General features: G+C 46.5%; 1 protein-coding gene across 1 annotated transcript; it reads right to left on the bottom strand.

The window, feature by feature from the left end:
- Positions 1-663: 663 nt before the first annotated feature.
- LOC135325113 (uncharacterized) lies at positions 664-19,696 on the bottom strand. Its single transcript, XM_064502671.1, has 6 exons — positions 19,350-19,696; positions 6,566-7,036; positions 4,036-4,176; positions 3,555-3,623; positions 2,897-2,987; positions 664-2,551 (listed from the first exon to the last, which is right to left on the bottom strand). The coding sequence occupies exons 1-6, from the start codon at positions 19,402-19,404 to the stop codon at positions 2,344-2,346; spliced, it is 1,035 nt and encodes a 344-aa protein (XP_064358741.1). The 5' UTR covers positions 19,405-19,696; the 3' UTR covers positions 664-2,343.
- Positions 19,697-19,698: the final 2 nt, after the last annotated feature.

Below are 19,698 nucleotides of genomic sequence, written 5' to 3'. Positions count from 1 at the left end.
GCTATAGATCATGCTGGATGATTACAGTAGCTTGTGATGATACCGATGAGCTCGCCTGCATCTGATCCCTTGTGAATATCTCTTAATTTCCTTGCTATCAGTGGGAGTTCAGTTTTAGTGCTTTTTGTGATCATGTATGTTCTGATAGTAATGGGTGATGTCTTTTGGATGTTTTGGTGCCTTAATACCAAAAAAGCACAATGGTATTAACATTTTTGGATGAGCAGTCGGGTTTGTTGAGTTTTGGGGAATTTTCTGGGGAAAACAAGTGTCCCCTCTCCCCCCTACATTGCTGCCTAGGCACTTGGACCTTTGAAGGGAACTAAATATGTGAGAAAGTGGGCTCACCATCTGTCTTCCCTCTCATGGCTGGAGTGAAGAGACAGTATTGTCAGCATCACACCAGCTCTGGAAGAGAAGCCAGGGAAGGGGGATGTCAGAGATGCAGCAGAACTGGACTGAGAAATACAGGTTGCAGTTTAGCATTGTGTAACCCTCTAGATGTGCAGCACCCATCGTTTGGCACAGCATGTGTTAATAATGTCAGTGCCACTGTGGCAATGGTGTCTTGCTCAGCACTGTGTTATCCTCCTATAGAGTGATTTATAAATGCCCACTTGTGCATCCTGTTTTGTATTTAAAAAAAAAAATATTCCAGTGGTCTTCCACTTTAAAGGCAGGTTTTATTTTGATTTATGAACGCTGCTTAAAAACATTGCATTCAAGTGATGGCAGACAGTGAAGAGCACACAGGCTGTGTGATTGCAGTGAATGCTTCTCAGCTGGTTGCTAGAAGCAGAGGATGAAAGGCACCTCCCACCGTCGTCTGGCCCATCCACTGCCCCAGGGAGAATTGGCTGTTTCAGAGTCTTTCCTGATGGACACTTGGCTCGTGTGCTCTTTGAGACCTCTAGTGATGAAGAGTCACACCCTCACCTCCTCTGTCCCTACCTTGGCAAGTTTTGTCTCTAGTATCTAACTATCTATTATCTATCTATAAACCAGTCAGAAATTATTAAAAAATTAGAACCAGTTAAAAGAGGGGGAGAATTTTCTTAAAAAATTAAAAAAATTAAAAGCCCATGCACTGCTTCACAGTCTTATTTTTTATTATTACTTAACCTACCATTTAATCAATGTTTTGTAAACAATGGCGTTACTGGCTTTATGTTTGAGCAAGATTTGCAAATTAAGTATGAATTAGAGTTATTATCAAGTCATCTGTTCTGCCTATTCAGCAGTAATGAACATAAGTACTTGCTGTTTTCACAGCATTAGCTGAACTCCAAGTGAGTTTTTGCGTTTTAATGGCACTGCATATATAGCGTTCCCCAAATGCATCAAGATTTGGGAGAGTAACAACTGCTGTAAATTGTTAGGTAATGTGCTCCATGGACAAAATTTCAAGGATGGGCATCTAAATTGTGGTAGAAGAAGGTAAGAGGGATGTAACTGTGATGGCGGGTGGGGCACTGCATGTGCGTTTTGAGGGATTTGTGTACAGAATGTATTTCCACCAGTTCTGTGGTGCTTAGACATTTGGAAACTTGACCTGACAGTGTACACAAAGTCTTTGGACTTATTTTAAAGGTGGAAGCATTGGAAAGTCAGAATTCAATTCTGAGTATTTGCGTGTCAGTCACTGGTGGAGAAGGAATTCTTCCTCTGCCTATGTCTGATACTAAAATATGTTCCCAGGTTTAGTACACCCTAAATATAAAAATATTCTGTGAAACAGATACTCTCTCAGCAGCAGTCTTGCTGTGTTGCAGAGAGGAAAGGGTGCAACTTTTTAATTTAGAAAAATGATTCTATTCTGGGGCGATTTGGCAGATTTGGAGACCCTTTCACCTTTGAGTCCTGAAGACGTTGCTTGTTAGTTACATTCTCTCACGGATGAAGTAACTGACAGCTTTCTATGTCTGTTGGCAGCTTGTTTTAAGCCTAAAAAATATTTAAGATTCACCAGGATTTGTGCTTTCACCTTATTCCTTGTCTCAGAGGAATTACTTTCTTGCCTGCTCAATAACACAAGAATTTCAGGGCAGCAGACAGTTGCAGCTGACAAGATACTCGGCTTCATTTAGCTAAAGCTGGGTCTTGTCATGGGTTAAAGTAGCTCTGGAGGAGCTAAGCAGTGTATGCCTATGCAAACAAAACAATCTGTTCTGCTTGCTTCAACTTTTGTGCTGCACAAGGAGATTGTTCTCAAGTGTTAAAAAAGCAAACAGCGCTTACAACTCCCTGTCAAAAATAGTAAGGCAAGGGAGAAAATCCTGTAAGGAGGCACTCTCCCCATTGAGAAGGACGGCGGGTAACACAGTGGGAAACAACAGCTCAGAGCTAGTCCATTTGATAATTGGCATTATCAAAAAGAGGAGTGACAGTCCCGTCTTTCCACTCGATAAGGATCTCCCCGTGCCTCAAGGAAGGGGAGCGAGATGGTGGAGTGTGTGGCCGGGGGCCTCTTGGTAATGGGGACTGCTCCCGTAAGTCAGCTCTGCTGCTGCTGTCTGGGGAACTCTTCAAAGCAGACAGGATTTTCTTCTTCCTAGGAGAGCGGAGAAGAGACCATGTAACTGCATCTGCCTGCTGCTTGATGCTACTGCATGTGAACTGGGTCAGCAGCCACAGTTCCCAAATTCCCTTAACCAAATTACGAGAGTGATGTAGAGCAGAAGGAGCCAACGTTAGCAGCCGCATTTGGATGGGGTAGTAAGTGGAAGGGAGAAACAGGATGACAGAGAGGAGAAATTAAGGGGAGAGATGACCAGAGCCCTCTGGTCGGTGTCAAACATTTCATGTCTGGGAGGGGGGAGGATACCAAGATCAGGATTTTATTCTGAAATGCCAGACAGGGAGGTGACAAATCAAAAGAACCTTCATCTTCACTTACTTGTTGTAATGAACATTCAGTGTCAGTATTATTAATCCCAGTATGAATGCCAAGGGGCTGAGGACTAGCATAGCTGTCTTCCAGTTGGTGCCTGAAAGGATATCATGTAAAACCACCATGCTTTTACCATACCTGTTCAAGTTCTGTACCTACTACTGCTGCAAAAAGCACCTCTAGTATTGCTGCAGAACAGCGCTAACAGCCCCAGCAGTAGAGCAGGAAAACTAGTCTGTTTAAATTCAACACACTACAGCTGCTCTGTTCCACCCAGCATCCCTCTATTGAAAATGGCCACATGAGGGTTTTCTTTCTTGCTCAAGAGACAACAACTCTTCATACTTCTCCACTCTACAACTCTTTGATATGCAATAGAAAGGGAGAGGGAAGGCACCAGTGCTAGGTGATATCACTGCTTCTCCTGGTGAGCTGGGACAAAGCATTTGCATGTTCTTGCTCCCTCTTGTACTCCAGGCCCAGTTTGATCATTAAAAGGCATTTCTCAGGCAGGTAATTTGGCACCCTTGTTCTGTGTTGAGCACTGTGCATCCCCAGCTGGACGCATGGGAATGTAACCCTGCAGTTGGTGGGAAGGTTAGGGGCACTGATGAACCTTTGTCCACCTGTTTTTTTTCCTCCTCTGGTTAATCCTTAGACCTACCTGCAAGCCTGGCCCCAGAGCTTTTCCCCCGATTTCCATGGTGCTTTTTAGAATGACTGTAGGACGGATCTGGGGGAAAGATGGAGACATTCAGATTAGCGGGTTGCACTGTCAGACCGGAGGGAGCTGTAGCTTCCTCCTGGATGCACAGTAACCACAGAGCCCCTTGGTATCGAGGTGGAAGGAGAAGGGGAACCTTCTTGTTCCTCAGTGTCACCCAGACACAGAAATTCTTTGTAACTATAATTTCTGGTGGCTGTGCCTCCAGGCTAAGACTATCACCATATCACCAAATTGCTTCCCAGGGTAAATATCTCCACTCACTGTGTGAGAGCGGCCTCCAAGCACTCAGAAGTGGGTGTGGAAGTCCTTCAGAAGTACTTGGTACTTACCACCACTGGAAAAAAACTGAGTAATCCTTAGATGTTTCCCACACTTTCCCTCCTGCTGCTGTTACATGTGTGTTCAGAAAAGCGCTCACCCTCATCTGCTGGGAGGTGTGCCTGTTTAGTCTTCACTGGTGATGCTGTGTTGTTAAACTCGTTAGTCAGAGGTGGGTCAGTCAAGCCCATGGAAGGCTCCCTGTCCACAGCGTGGGTCTTTGATGAATCGATGGTTTTAGCTTAGGGAACAAAGCAAAGATGCATGTGATTATCATTTACTTTTTGTACAGAATCCTGGGTACGCAAGGGACGGGAACCCAGCCCTGCCATGTTAGTCCTGTACCCTGCAAGGCAAACAGCGTAGTGCCAGTCACCTCCTCTGTGTCAAGGGCCTTGCATTCTCACCGATTTCAAAGAGGATAAAGTGAACCTCTGAAGACTGAACCCACAGCCAGACAAAAGCTTGTTTTTGGTGGTAGGTAAGGTCAATTATGGTCAAAAAATATGAATGCAATATCAGCTGTTAAGGCATGAGGTAGGAGGAAAAGGCAAGCAGAACTATAGCTAAGCATCACAGATGTTACCAACACAGTAGATAAAGAAATGTGATCAAATGGGTGGTAAATAGTTCATATCTCTTGCAAGTGAGTGAGGTAAATATGGTTTCAGGTATCAACTGTTGTTGATGGAGTATTTGAGAAATCCAGATTTCAAACAGTCATTTACACTGGTTGAGAAGGCCACGGCTGGCACAGTGTCATTAGTCTTCAGAAGACGTTCGCTCCGGTAGCCTCTGAACCATGGGGCTGATAGGAAAGCTATCGGTGTGCACAACACACGGTAACTGGCAGAACCTGGTTCGAAGCCTGCTTTGTGTTTTTACACTTGCAGCCCTATTTGTGGAGCCTGGCTCCGAGGGAGCACTGGCATGCCAGGAACACTGCCTCGGGGAATGCAAATGCCCTTTTCACATGGCTTTTCCCTGTATCTTAAATGTTCCAGGCATTTCCTAGTCTATATTTAACTAGCCTATTACAGTATCTATTTTTTTATTGGCTTTATTTACCTTTACGTTAAACTAACATTTGTGACTACTGATCTGTGATAATTACATGTTAACCTTCTAGTTGACTAATTAAAAACCTGGGTAAAAAGGCCATCTTGTCTGCACATTGCAGCCAAAAAAGCTATTGTAGCTCTTTCTATTTCCAATTAGGTATAACCTCTTTGTGTCAAAAGGTTAAACTTATAATCCATCTGCTTACGCCAACCAAATTCATCACATTTTCTCTTTACTCATTTCTGCAGCACTTAAAACCTCATTGGCACCATCAGGCCTTAATATAAGGAGTAGCCTCATGTAAAGGAAATTATTTCCCTTCAGGAAGGCTGGGAACAGAATGTGCAAACAGAGAAAAGTCATTACAAATGCCAGGTCCTTTCTGATCCCTGGAGTGGAAGACAGGAGGAGAGGAGAGGATGGGGATAGGAATTGAATGTGATTTTTCAGGTCTCAGTTCTGCACACAACTTCATGAGAGAAGTCCTGAAACCACCTCCCAGTTTGTAAGTCATAAGGGAGCAAACGAAAGAAGGAATCAGACTGGATCATAAATAATCAGTTGTCTGCAGTGTGCTTCACTGGCTGTCTTAGTGACAGTCTCATCTTGGTGCAGTGACTATGCCTGATGTCTGTTGTTAGGAGTTAGCCTGGTGTCAAGTGCTTAAGACTATGATAGGGCCAGGATTTCTGCCTCTTTTTGCATCCAGTTTAGGCAGAGGATAGGGAATGTTCACGAAGGCAGAGCTTTCATTCTTTTTAGCAGGCGAGGCCATAACGTTGATGAAATAGCCCCACGATTTATAAACTTTTGATGTCATGTTTTGGGCTTTCTTAATGTGAAGAGAGGGCAACACTTAAACCACCTACCACCATTTGCTGCATTCACTGGTCACTTTGCAGTTACATCAGGGATCAGGAACAACACTCACTTTTGAGGATCATGAGAACATGGGGTGAGGGTTAGAACCGTGGTTTAATTAGTGATGAGAGCACTTTTTGGGTCTGGTAGGAGATAACTCTAATATGTTGCTCAAACTGAAGCAAGAATTTCTCATTTCAAATATAGCAGCTCCTCCATAATTCATATTAGTTTAAAAAAGGCTCTCAGTTGCCTCTAGTTTTCTTGTTACTTTGAATAACATCCAGAGGCACAAAGTATGAAAAGGCCCTTTCAAAGTCTAGATGCCTAACCATGAGACTTCCACCTTGGCCATTTTGGAGTTAGGACTCTCAAGCAATTCAAATGGTTCTTAGCTTTGGGCACTGATTGAGACCAGCTTTCCAAAATATTTGAGTTTTGCCTATCATCAGACTCACAGCTGAGGTTTAGAAGCCTGACCCAGTGAGATGCTGCATGCTTTCTGCAAAACACTGGACAGCAACTACTGGAAACTGGTGGTACAGAAGCATAGTCAGGCTGGCTTTGAGCCATTCAGTATCTCTCCAGACTTGGCCAAAGTAACCATGAGTTAGGATGATGAAAGCAAGCCTGGTGTTAGGTGGCTTCTAGGTGATGATGACACCTAAGGTTAGATGTTGTCAGTTGCTAAATCTACTTCATCTTACTTTCATATATCCAGATCAGTCTGTCTACAGCTTCTTGTGTTGGTTCACCAGGCCTCAGAGCTGCTGTCTGGGCAGCAGCACAGATGGTTTCATCCGCTAAAGTCTTCCACCTACTGAACTTGTCCTTCTCCCTTGAGACGAAGACCTTGTGGCCTCCTTCCTTGGTGCTGAGGTGGAAGCCCAGGCTTTGTAAAGTCAAATGTCCCTTCTTGCTGCAGGCCCACGCTTGGCGTTCCCAGTCCCCACAGGGCTCTAGCTTGGCCAGCGCATACTTGCGTGTCTTGTGGGCCGACAAGCACTGCTTTGTTTTAAGGCTGACGATGGTCCCGGTGGTGGGGTCCCAGCTCCACTGCTGCTGCTGGGAGTGCAGCTTGCAGTCGGTCAGGCCAATGCCGTCAGTCTTGTGGTGGGAGACATGGATGCACTTTTCCAGCCGCGTGTTCCTTATGAGGAAGCCTTGCCCCTCTGATACTACGGTGCAATCAGAACATGGTTTAGTACGGTACATGTCCAAGGCAAACATATCTTCTGAGCATGAGATGTTGTAAATGCCTGGGGAAGGGGAGACTTAACCCACCGGTCCTTTGTGGGATCATGCCTAGGCCAGCATTTCCCACATCCTCCCAATTTCCCAGAATTACGTTTCTCTATCATACATAGTGTACAAATAACCAGGAACAATACTAGAGAGGAATAACCGTGACTGACTAACTCCTATGACTAATGGAGAAAAATTCACTGTCTGTGGAAGACTGTACTTTTGTGATATTTTTGTCTATAATATTTAATACAATACTTCAACCAGCTAAAGCTTTAAATAAGTACTCATCCTTCCCTCTCTCCAAAATAACTGGATGGTTTGTTCCCCCTCAACCCCAATCTGGATCAAATCTTTCTGACGAAAAATAATTGAAATTCTTGAAATCCCCAAATGCCTATCTAGGTCACCAAGTAGGCCACCTTAGGCTACTGCTTCCATTAGGTGGCTTCTTGTGATATTCCAGCAGCATGAGGGATAAAACCATACCCCTGCAAAAGTCTGGAAGTATTTGACTAATTTGACTTGCGTAAGTATTGAAGTAAACTTGGATTTAGTACATCTGACACTGGTCTGTACCCCCTAGACATGAAGGTACCATATTTAAAGAATCCCTCTGTGAGAGAGACCCTATACTCGTCCCACAGCGGACACACAGTTTGAAGCAATTTCTTAATCACTTGTTGCTTTGGGTAGCAATGGGGCCCATCTAGGCCTTTGATGACTTGGGATGGATATCATTCTGTTAGCTGGAAAGTTGCATCCATTTTCATTGCAAAATCAATGAGTGTGGCCTTTGAACATCCTGAACAAAATACTAAATGCTAAACCATATGTCACTGACACAGACGTACCGTCTGTTGTATATTTTGTGCCTAATTTACACACAGAGGAATAGAAATAAATGATTCAAGTTTCTACCACATTCTGAGAAATCTTTCCATTTTAATTACAGTTAAAACATGACAACTTTCATCTGTTGTGGTGAAATTCTTTTCTCTTTTCCCCGAGAGTCACACTGTGAAGAGCACCATCCGCGTACCGTGTCGAGTGCAGTGAGTAAGAGAAGCCTGAAAACCGACGTTAGACAAGAACAGTGATGCTTATCTGAACATCTGTTTCTGCAGAATTTCCCCTCCCAAAGCAAAGAACAATACTTTTCCCTGGCAGCATATATTTGACTTGGTACCTGAAAAAACTAACAACAGTGTAAACAGAAGCCGGTACACAATAACAAGGATACAAACAATAGCTTAAAAGAGCTCCCACGTTTTCTTTCAGGAAATCCTAGGGGTCTGCTAGACTAATAACGCCTGGTGGTTATTAGATGAGAAACAGCTCGGGGCTTTTTGGTGGGGCCCAGACGCACAGGGAGAGGCAGCTAGAATTCCTGATGCACCTCCTACGCTGGATGGAGATGAGGTGAGGATGGACGTGTTGGTTCTGGGATACTGCGCTACACGGTCCTGTGGATCCGACGGCCCAGGCAATTCCTACCAATCCTGCGTGCCAGAAACAAAATTTCTGCAGGGTCTGTGAGCAGCTCGTGAGTGCAGTCCTCTTTACCATGTAGTAAAGGCTGTGTGAATTGAGGTTTAATGCACTTTAGGACTGAGTTTCTGTCTCAAAGCCTTGTTACTGTCCGGTTCCACAAGCAGGAGAATTGTCTCCTACATAATCTCACATAATCTCCAGATAATCCAAAGGCACAAATACAATTTCCTAGCCCTCCCGCCTCATTTTTTCTTTTTTAGGATTTGCAGAAATGCTTTGCTTCATCTTGATTGGGAGACACACATTTCAGAAGTAATGAATTGAGCACTGCATAAAAACATAAGAAACTTAAGGAGCAGGAGAACTGTACTGAGCCAAACAAAATTTCTGCTGAGCCCAATATCCTATCTCCAGTACTGGGCATTAGCACATGTATAAGGGAAGAAGATAAAAATCAGGCAAGGAAAGAGCTCACTCAGGAGAGTTACCCAGGTATTTATGGTTAGACCTGTTTTTCCTATGTACATTACATTATATTTTTCACCACAGAAGTTCATTAATCATTAGTGTTCAATCAGTGTCACGAGCTCCTTCTGCAGCTCTGCACAGTCAACTTTTGTTTTGATTATTCTGAATAATTTTGTGCCATGAGCAAGCTTTATTACTTCATTATTCACACCTTTTTTCAAGATCACTGTCAAATAGCACCAATCTTCATGGGCACCTGCCGATACCTTCCTGCTGTTGGGACCACTGTCTAGTTATTCCACCTCTTTGTTTTTTATCTTTAACAACTTACCAGCCCATGGGAGAAATCTTTCTCTCTTCCATGATAACTGATATTAAAGGCCTTGGTGGATGAATCTTATCAAAAGCCTTCTGCAAACCCAAGCACAAGATCCAGATCAGCTAATCACATATATGAGCTGATTTATGCCATTGCAGGTCAGTCTGGTGTTCCCTCTACAAAAGCTGTGTTGACTTTTCTCATTTTCATCTGTCCATCTGCTAATTCTGTTCTCTGTTGTAGTTTCTATTGATTTGCTTGATGCCAAAATCAAATTTAGTGACCTGTATTTCCCCAGATTTTGCAAGGATCCCTTTCGAAGATTAACATAGTTGCCATAATCCTTTTTTTTTTCTGGTGCTGAAGCCACTTTAAGCAATAGCTTACATTTCTCTCAGAAGTTCAAAAAATCTCGTATTTAATTTCCTTTAACTCAGTGTGAGTGCCATCTAGGCCTTGTCATTTGCCATAGCTGATTTAACTGTTTTTTTCTAAAACTTCTTCTACTGACAATTTTGTTTGGTACTGTTTTTCACACTGTAAGGAGTGACTGCTGTGTGAGGACTTCCCTGACCACATCTGAAGTGAATTCCAATGCCAATAATTCCTTCAGCTTTCCTGCACAGCCCTTCCTTGGTTGCCCTTCCTATACTTACATCAGTTATTTGCCTCATTATCCCCACAGGATTCCTACTTCAGAAATGTTTGAAAAAATTTCTATTAGTAGTTTTTCATGCTTTCTCTAAGTTGCTTCTCCACAGTCTTTTTTTCAGATGCTTTATTTGGGTCAACATTAAACATGTCAGAATTTGTGCTGCTTTTTATTTTCTGTGCTTGGACATGACTGTTCATTTTGGAAGTTTTTTTTTTTTTTTTTTTTTTTTTAATTTTGAAGAGCTCTGCTGTTTAATCCGGTGGCCAAACTTGTGTTTTGCTCTCTGTGTATAGTCCCTGGTGGTACGTGTTCCTCCTTAAAGAGTCCCTATGTTGTCTGCATGTTACCTGCAATCATTGCACATCCACATGTAACCTGCAGGCATTTTACCCTTTTGGGCTGCCCCTTTCTACTAGCCTTCTTGGTTTTATGCAGGTCTCAGTTTTCAGAGATTCATCCCACCGAAAATCCAAGGCAGCCTGTCCGTGATGGAAATCCCTGTGAGCTGAGGAAGCTCAACACTGCAACACGAGTGCTTTTCTTTGAGATTTGTACCACTCCTCAGTAGCACATGACACTAGATTATTAATAGAATTTTATCTTCACGTTGTGTCGCAAGGTCTGGATGTATAACCACTGTTTTAAGGATTGGGAACAGAGGTCTAGCTAAACTTTGCTTGGTTAGACATTACGCTGGCCACAAACCTGGGGCTATAACCCTCCACCTCTGAACTTCTAGCTCAGTGTCTTCCCTCCTGACAGCTCTCGTGAAGTTGATCTGTCCGTAAGGTAATCCGTATTCATGAAGCTAAAGGAGCTTTCTTCCCAGCGCTGCCAAGCATCCCTAGTGCCAGTGCTCAGTACCCCTGCGAATATGGCCATCAGCCCTAACATTTGGGAAATACTAACCTGGAGGAAGCAGAGCATGGTATCCAACTTTGTATAAGAGAGCGAGGTGGAAAGAAAACCCACCGTAGGCTTGGGGACGTGGGCTCAGCGTCTCTGAAAAACACCAGCCTTACTCTCAGAGCCTGAATAGATGCCTGCTTTCAGCTGCTCATGCTGAACATTTTTGCCTCCTCATATTTTTAGGAGCAAAATAAACAATTTCTAGCAAAGGCCGTTGATGCCAGCTGGCTTGTCCTATGATGCTGCCACTCTGTCTGGTTATGAGAAAGGAAAACAAGCAAATATAGTCCCCCGCCTGTCTGTGGCATGAGCACCCCTGGGACATGCTGTTCGTTGCAGGCTTAGGAGCAGAACTCATGCAATATTCCTAATTAAGGTAATGTCACCAGGAAAGCCTTGGTTACCAGTAAGCCCCGTCCGGCTGGGAATGTTTCTGCTGTTTCTAAGCAGTGCCTGTGATGACTTGATCAAGGCCATTTGGCGAGTTGTTTGGGGCTGGGTCGCTCCCTTTAAAGGCTCTGCGGAGGGAAGGGGTAGGTCAGAGCCGAGCGAGTATGGGTTCCCAGAACACGTCACCGGGGAGCCTCGCTGTTGGCTTTGGCCTCTTTTGCTCTGCCCCTAGGTCTTCACAAAATACTCTAATTAGCTCAGTTTCTCTTGCCAAGTGGCTTTTTTTTCTGCAGCGTGAACATGAGTGCTGAGTCACAGTCAGGGATTTACCCTTTCCTCCCTCTACCTCTGCTCAAAGGCAAGTGCCCATCTGGGGCAGCTAGGGCACCTCCCAGACAGATTGCTTTGCAGGGGATCTCCTGGACCCAGGAGAGCTCCCAAAGGTGGTTCTTGGATGCCACTGTCCTGGCAGCTCCTTGCTCTGCGTTCCTCTGCCCCAGCTCTCCCTTCCTCCTAAATCCTCCCACCAACTGCTTGCATGCCCTTGCCTGCCTCTGCCCTTGTCTTGCACATCGCCTGCAGGCAGGCCATGGTCCATATAACCTGACCTTCCTACCCTGCACTCCAAGCCTGGGGATCTCCACCATGCCCCATTCACTTTCCCTGTTCTTCCATTTTTCCCTTCCCCACTGGATTCCCAGCCCCATGCCCTCACTTGCCCAGAGCACGTGCCTCAGCAGCAGCCCCCTCTCGGGACCCTCTTGCTTTGCTCATGCTTCTGGAGGCAGATGTGCAGGAGCTGATTTCCCATTGCTGTGGAGCTGGCAGCAGGCGTCAGAGCCAGGATCTCCAGCAGGTCCTCACGAGCTCCCAGGGAAGCAGTAAGAGCAGCTCAGAGAAATATCTCCAAGCTGTTTCTCCTGCTTCCACCCCAAATAAGCATAGCACTAGTGGTACATGCACCATGGCATGGAAACCTCTGAGCCAGCAATATCATACCCTGGGTTATCAAGACAAACTTCTTGTGCAGGTTATTCCAGATTCATTATCCACAACTACAGCAGACTCGTAGCTTCTCTAAGAAGGAGAATGACCCACACCATTCTGGTAAACATTACATATGTTTGCCTCCTTGCAAAGCTCATTCTTGAATATCAGATCTCCCAGGCTATAGGTGTCTCCTGTCAGGTGGGACTACAGCTGCAGTTCAAGGAGCATCAGGTGGGAAGAGGGTTTGGAAGACTCCTGTCCTCTCAAGTGACCCTGCCAACAATCTTGGTCTCTGTCCTAGCTCTAACAGCAGCCATGAGAGCCATGAGAGAGTCCAACTCGTATCAGAAATGGCTCCAGCCCAAAAGAAGCAAACTGGAGAAACTGGGAACACCATCTCCAGCTGCTCAGACATTAGGGCAATGTGGAAGACACTGCTACCTGTCCTGCTATGGACGATCTGACTCTCTTCCTTGCAGGCAAACGCAGTGTTTTACCACCTCTACTCTCCTGCCCTCATTGCTAGTATTGCAGAGCTACCACCCTTTTCTTTCCAAATCCCTTACCAGGATTCACATTGAGGACTAAATGTAGAGGGGGACTTTCTTGGCGATTTACACACACATCTACAACACCAAGCAGTCTAGAAAGATGTTGGGTGAAGCAGGAGGAAGTTTCATGTGGCTAACTGTAGCAGCAGGAGCAATTTTCTGCAATGGCCTGAAGTTACCATATCCCTCCATAAGCAAAAATGCAGCCAAATGTTTCTTCTGAACAGGAGGAAGCTGTTTCTGTGCGCCCAGGGGTCTGGCAGGCTGTTTTCACCTCCTGCAGAGGGTCAGGACCAGATAGAGACTAGGAGATGTTGTGGCAGAAGGAGGGAAGCTGTCCAATTAAAGTAGGAGGATTCCCTGCACAGAGGGAGCTCAGTGCAATATGTTGCTCCAGTAAGATCACTCGTAGGACATTACATTTAATTTAACTCAAGTTAGCAGCCTGAGACCCTTAAATTAGAGAACAAGAGCAACTCTGAATGCTGTCTGGCAATAACTGCTTCTTAGGAAGGCAATCTGTGCTTGCTGGACTAAAAAGATCTCCTTCCATCCAGTGGCCATTGCAACAAGCAGGCAGCAAGCCCCTCTCTGCGCAGGGGACCAGCCCGGGGCCATGGGATAAGGAATTTAAAAGCAGATGGGAAGACACTTGCTGTCATGAGAGGTTTGTGCCGAGCAGATGCTTTTGGTCGAATGCAGGAAGTCCAGATGTGCACAGTGAAGCAACACTCCTTTGAGTCTGGCACTCTTTTTGTTTAGCATTTCCAGTTTATCAGGAAGCCCCCTTAGGGCTGTAATTAAGTTGCAGTGGTAGTCAGAAAAGTGGACATATGCCAAACATGATTTCTTCCTCAGTGGTTTCCCCGTCAAACTGAATGCTTCCACAATGTCAGTGGAAGGTTTACTAAAGCCCTCTCCTTTATTTTGCAAACTGACTTGGTTTGGTTTACTGTCACCCTAGCAATGACATGAGCTTAGCTGAGGTGAAGGGGAGCGAAGGTGGGTATGATTCTCCCATGGCTCCTTTTCCAGCCACTGAGCTGGCCTTGTACCACCTTTGCAGCCAAGTAGGGTGCAGGAGCGATCCCACCACAGAGATAGATGGGAGGAAGGGGAAAGAGGGACAGCCACAGTGGTGGCCATCACACGAAGTCAGACATCTGCAAAGCCTCCATCATCCCAGGTGTGAGCTGTGGAGCCACGTGAGGGTCCCTGAAGTCCCAAAGGTGGCAACAAACTCCCTGTCCTAGCTCAGGAGTGACTTTACCCTTTCTCCCCCTTTGCCTCTTGCATTTCCCCTGCTCCCAGGCCAATAAAAGCATCATAGCTGAACGTCCATGGTGGCACCACGTATGACGCATGAGGCACAATGCGCCCAGCCTCCTTTTCTAGAAATGTCTCGTTTTTTTGCCATGATATTGGGGTATAGAAAAGACTGTGAGTAATTACTGTCTGAATCTAGAGGTTGTTCAAATCATCATAGGTCCATCGAAATCCTGCGTGTTTACGCAGGTGAAGGTCTGACTCATAGCAGTCAGTGAAGCGTGAATTTAGGACTCAGCTCAAGAAGAGCTTGGTAAGTTGATAATGATTTTACAGTATGGCTCTTCTCATATCTGCTTTTGGGAACTTCCTGAAATTAGGGTGTAAAGAGAGGTCTGAACAGTCAAAAGACTGTTTGCCAAGTAAGCAGAGCAGGGTCAGGCGTTCCCAAAGCAGAGTTTGTTTCGCTGTTCAAGTATTTTGGCTGGGAAAATTGTCCTGTCGGACAGAATCATGATGCAGGCCTTCAACAAACAAGCTGCACTGCGACGTGGTAAAGAAGGGAAAGTCACAGAGCCTTCTCTCTCCTTTTGTATGGCATTTTGAAAACCAATCTGGTGGATTAGTTTCCAGATTTGTCCTCCACTTTATGACTTCCACTAACAAAGGACAAATCAAGGCTGTTCCTCTTTAGGGGACTCCCAGAAATCTCTGCAAATTGTGGGATGTTTCATGGTGTGGATTTTTTTCTCCAGAACTGTAGATTGACCTGTCCTTCATTATCTATTTGAGTAGCAGGCCACTGCAGCTTCCATGTAGGATTCAGATGTTGTTTGTGTTTTCCTTGTTTTACTTGAACTTGCCAAACCAGATAGTTAATTCGTAGAGTCAGTGATTAGATGTTCATTTTCACCATTGTTTTGTCAGTGATTAGATGTTCATTTTCATCATTGTTTTTTCACCCGCAGTTCCTCCTGTTTGTCTTATGGTGACAGCCCCAAAGTTTTGAGAAATTTTGGCCTCTGAATAATAGGAAGTTTCCTAGTGGAAATCAGCATTTTGGGAAGTTCTGGAAACCTTTGTCATTAGTTAAATCTGGGGTCATTACTAGGCAGACATACTCTTATATTCACCTTTTCATGAGGCGGAGGTAAAATATGTCAAAGAACGGAAAATACACGGTCACGTTGACTGTGGTCCTCCTGGGATGGCTTGCATTGCAATACTCAGCTGCATACCAGCATGCCCGTTGCCTATCAACATTCACTTGCAACATTTGATCAATAAAACCTGAGGTCCCAAAGGATAAACATGTGCTTCTATTGCACCAGCCCTATGCAAGGATAAAAAAAGCAGTTGCCTAGGGCAGTGGACTGCTGGGGATGCCAGCAGGCCAAGAACATACTTATTTTGCCTGATTTTTTGCCCAAGACCAGCATGGCAGGAGGTGATAATAGGTATTTCTTTGCACAGCAGGATGTTGAATGGGACCAACATTAGTTTTATTTTGCCCCAATCCTCCTTGAGGCTATGATCATGCTTACTTAGATGTTACATATGTGGACACATATTTCCATGACAGGTCAGTAGATGTGGCCAATCTACACATGGTGTTAGATGGAGTCTGGTGAGTTCCTGTTGTTTAGGAAACAAGCATCCACCAATCTGGTCCATCAGAATAAGCAGAACTAGATGTGGGTGAGCAGCTATCTGGCAGCTATTGTTTTGTGGTCCACTGTTTCCATCACTTCAGACAGCAGTTTGGCTCTCAGCAAGCTGTGTCATTTGTTGCAGAGAAGTCAACAAAACATATTGGTAACTGCCAGTAACTAGTTTGTGAATGGCTTGTCAGTGCAAGTACCTCACTGTAAATACTTCTTGGTCTGCACTCAAATTACTTTTCAGTAACATGGCTCTGTGAGAGGAATCGTTCCCAGATGTTGCTTCTGGCAACCACATTGGCCTGTGTTTTTTTCTGGTCATTGCTGTTTCCTTGAGGAATATCTTGCTTCCAGCTGACCAGCAAGACCTCACAGCTTTCCCTGTCACTGTGAGGCATGCTCTCATTGGCAGGGCGTCCACTTTTGACCAGGTCTCTCAGCAAAGGCCTTGAAGGGAGCAGAGCAGCCATAGGAAAAGAAGGAAGATTTTGGAATGGGTAAACACCTAGGTAATCGATGAAAAGCAGAAGGGGAGAGGGACCAGTCAGCTCTCGCAGTGGAGGAAGTCCAAGGGATGGCCCTGCTCTGCAGCTCCCTCATTAGTGGCTGAGGCAAGGGCTGTGTGGTTGTTGCATGTGGTGGCATGGGGAAGCAGCCGATGCCACGGTGCTCTGTGGGGCAGCAGGGATGGGGAAGAGTTGCAGAAGTGCCTCATGAGCCTGAGCGATGGGGCGATAAATGGGCAGAGGAGATCAGTGCAGATCACCATAAACCTGATGCACATGGGGAAAACCAGTCCCAGGCTCGCATAGGAAACACCTGGCTCTGAGCTGCCCATCGCATCTCAGGAGGAGGAGCTGGGGGCTGTCAGAGATTATCCTGGGAAAGCAGTGGCTCAGGGCTCAGCAGTGGTCAAAAAGCAACTCAGCCGCTAGGAGAAGAGCACAGCAGAGAGCAAAGCTGGGAGAGAGCAAAGCAGTCCCTCTGCCTGGGACGTGCTGGTGTGGGAAAAGATAACTGGGGGGCGCAGGTCTACAAAAGTCAGAGAGGACGGGCAGGGACTGACTGCTCAGGGGCTTCCCAGAGAGGACATGAGGCGCCAAGGGGAGGCTCACAACAAGCAGGAGGAGGTGGCTCTGCATCCAACAGGCGGTCTTGGAGGTCCTTGCGACCGCCTGCCGCAGATGCTCCCACCTGCATGTGTGCAGGGGAGCCTACACAAGCAGAGCAAGCAGAGCTGCTGAGACACTGCAGAGTTAAACATGCCAACACCAGGAAATTCCCTGAGTTGAAAATCGTTGGAGGCTGGGGGGGCGTGTGCAGGGGAAGGGGGAGTATCAGCTATGCTTGGCCTTTCTGCCTCTTCCACGCATGATGCTTTGGGCAACCTCTAAAGTGTGGTGACCAAGAGGTCGGGGAAGAGGAGAGCAGCTCGCCTGGGGTATGGGGTACAGGTCAGGCAGCCAAACAGAGCTGGCATCAGCCTTATGCTCAGTGAGTGAGGATCAAGAGGTCCTTTCTGCACAGCCACTACATTCAGCTTCCTTGGTGGGTCATCTCATACACTAAGCTTAAATGTGGTATTATTTCAGCAGTCTCCTATCTGCTTGTCCATGCACAGATCCTGCCCGTGCCTGAGGCTTGGTTCCCAGAGCTCATCATACCTTCCTGCTTCCTTAGAGGGCACTTCAGTCCCCTCCCTGCTGGCCGGGGATTTCCAAAGAAACCACTGTGAGAATCAGCTTAGGCAATTCCAGGATTTTATGCCAGTAGGAAACGGAACCCTCCAAGGCCTGGGAAGAGCAAACACTTCTGTCCCGCCGGCAGCAAGGCAGTCCCCGGCAGGACGGGACGGGGAGAGGGGGCTGGGGAGGGGGCGTCAGCCGCGGGGCAAAGCATGTGTTTGCTCTCTGCTCTTCCAGCTTGTCTGGAGCGTTGCCAGCTATGGGGGAGATAAATTCCTTTCTTGCAAAACGGCTGTGGTTTTATCACTGTCCTAGCCGAAATGCAGGGCTGATTGTGCGATTGCTCCAAGGTCGTTTCATTGTGAAGGAGAAGACATTTGCTGGGGAATGGTCCTTGGCACTACTACTAGTGTGGCACAGTGAAGAACCACTTTTTTCTAACGCTGGACAAAGATCTTTATTAGAGCAAAAAGAAAGAGCACCATCTCTATGGCAGTCCTGCTCTCGTGGCATCCCACCACGGTGCCATCTCCAGTTCCTAACCTGGCCAACTGGGACTTCTACAAGATGTGCACCTATCCTCACCTGCCACCAGCACAGGGAAATGCATGCACTGAGGCCTTCTTTAGGAAGAGAGATCTAATTCACTGTATTTATTTTAATCAGCGAGATTTGGGGTGCAGAAAAATGACGCTACAAGGAGCAGAAATGAAATCCATGTGAGTGCAAACCTCTCCTTTGACCTGGCTGCAGAGTAAACTGTGGGCTAGTTGGTAAAAGGCTTTACAGTCAGAGCTGCCAGTCTGTGCTTTATCTTTAGGGAATAAACATCCCAGCTGTGTAGCCAAAATAGTTATAATCCTTTGGTCTAGGAGCTCGCTGAAAACCCCAGAGCTGCTAACCTGCAAAACTGCAGATCTGCTGTCCTTGCAGCTTCAGGGACTGGATGAGCCTTGCAGCACTTCAAGGATTTATTTCAGCCAGTCCCTTTCATGAACCTGGAATCTCAGCTATAGCAACAAAATAAAAAAGGGGATTGTTTATTATCTTGGGGTTTTTGCTCTTTTTTAAAGCAGAGATCCTGCCTGCTGTCTGTGATGGGGTGGGTGGGACCATGGGGCTGACCGTTCCCAGGTAACTCTGATCTGCCTCTGCACCATGATGCTAGGCAGGATTTCTGTGTACAGCCAGAGTATGGGATCTGATCTGTTTCAGCACACAGCTCTGCAATGCACTCAAAGATTAAAACGAACCACTCAGAAGTTTGCTCCGCCACGACGAATAGGGAGGCTTACACCTCCCGAGAGCATCCCACTTCTCCAGATAACCTTTTCCGCAATGAGAGTCCGAAGCACGGGGGGAAGCCATCCACCAGGTGCCGGATTAAAGCAAGGGATCCAGTCCCCACTTCCCACCGCCCTCCTTTGGCAGAAACCCCTCTCCAAGCACTGACCGGCGGGTTCGCACCGCCGTCGGCACGCTGTGCACCCGCGCACCTCCGCCTGTGACTGTCCGCGAAGGAGCCGCCGGGGCAGGGAGTGCGGGACTCGCTTGGGAAGTTGCTTTGTACATGCCTCTCCCACACAGCACATTATAAAACCAGCTGTGAGAATGCCACTGTTCCCCTGGATAAGCTCGCCCGGTGCCCCGCTAGCCTGTCCCTCACTGCCCTATACATCTGCATTTTACCCGTTTCAAATGCTGCCTTGAAATGCACCTGCGGGCACTCGTTTCACAGCGAGTGGGTGCAGAGCTTTGCGGCCAGACAACCACAACCCCTTCAGCAAGAAAATGGGTTAAAATCCCGGAGGCAGATAGCTGCCCACTTTTTGGCTACCGCAAAGGAAGAAAGACTTACCCTCAAGCCAAGGAAGGAGGCAAATGCAACTCAGACTCAACCTGAAAAGCTCCATTGTGTCCCAGCAGACGGCGGGGGGAAGGAGCCTCACCGGCAAGGAGTGCCAGGCGGTTTGGTTTTCCCCCTTCCTCTGTCATTCAAAGCAGAAAATCCTGCTGGGAAGGGAAAACTCCTCTTTCGTCTTCACGCTGGAGACTCGGCACCAGGCTTATCAGCAAAGGATCGGCTTGGAGACGCAGTCCCAGTCAGCGGTTATCCCCTAGGAGAAATCATATGACGCTCCGGACTGGGGGGGACACTGGACCAACATACTCGCAGCCACCGAGTTTGGCTCCTCAGCAGCTGCGAT

The sequence above is a fragment of the Dromaius novaehollandiae genome, chromosome Z (genome assembly GCF_036370855.1).
Source record: "Dromaius novaehollandiae isolate bDroNov1 chromosome Z, bDroNov1.hap1, whole genome shotgun sequence".
In the NCBI taxonomy this organism is placed as follows: Eukaryota; Metazoa; Chordata; class Aves; order Casuariiformes; family Dromaiidae; genus Dromaius; species Dromaius novaehollandiae.
The sequence above is the reverse complement of the archived record's forward strand: the minus strand, read 5'-3'. Positions and strand labels throughout refer to the sequence as shown.

Bases quoted from the DNA above. Each gene is read 5' to 3' on its own strand.
- LOC135325113 (XM_064502671.1), bottom strand. From the start codon at position 19,404: ATGGAGCTTTTCAGGTTGAGTCTGAGTTGCATTTGCCTCCTTCCTTGG. The intron at 3,624-4,035 runs GTGAGCGCTTTT...TCTTTCCCCCAG, and splicing joins ACACCTCCCAGCAGATGAGG to ATCCGTCCTACAGTCATTCT. The intron at 2,988-3,554 runs GTAGGTCTAAGG...ATATCCTTTCAG, and splicing joins CTCTGGGGCCAGGCTTGCAG to GCACCAACTGGAAGACAGCT.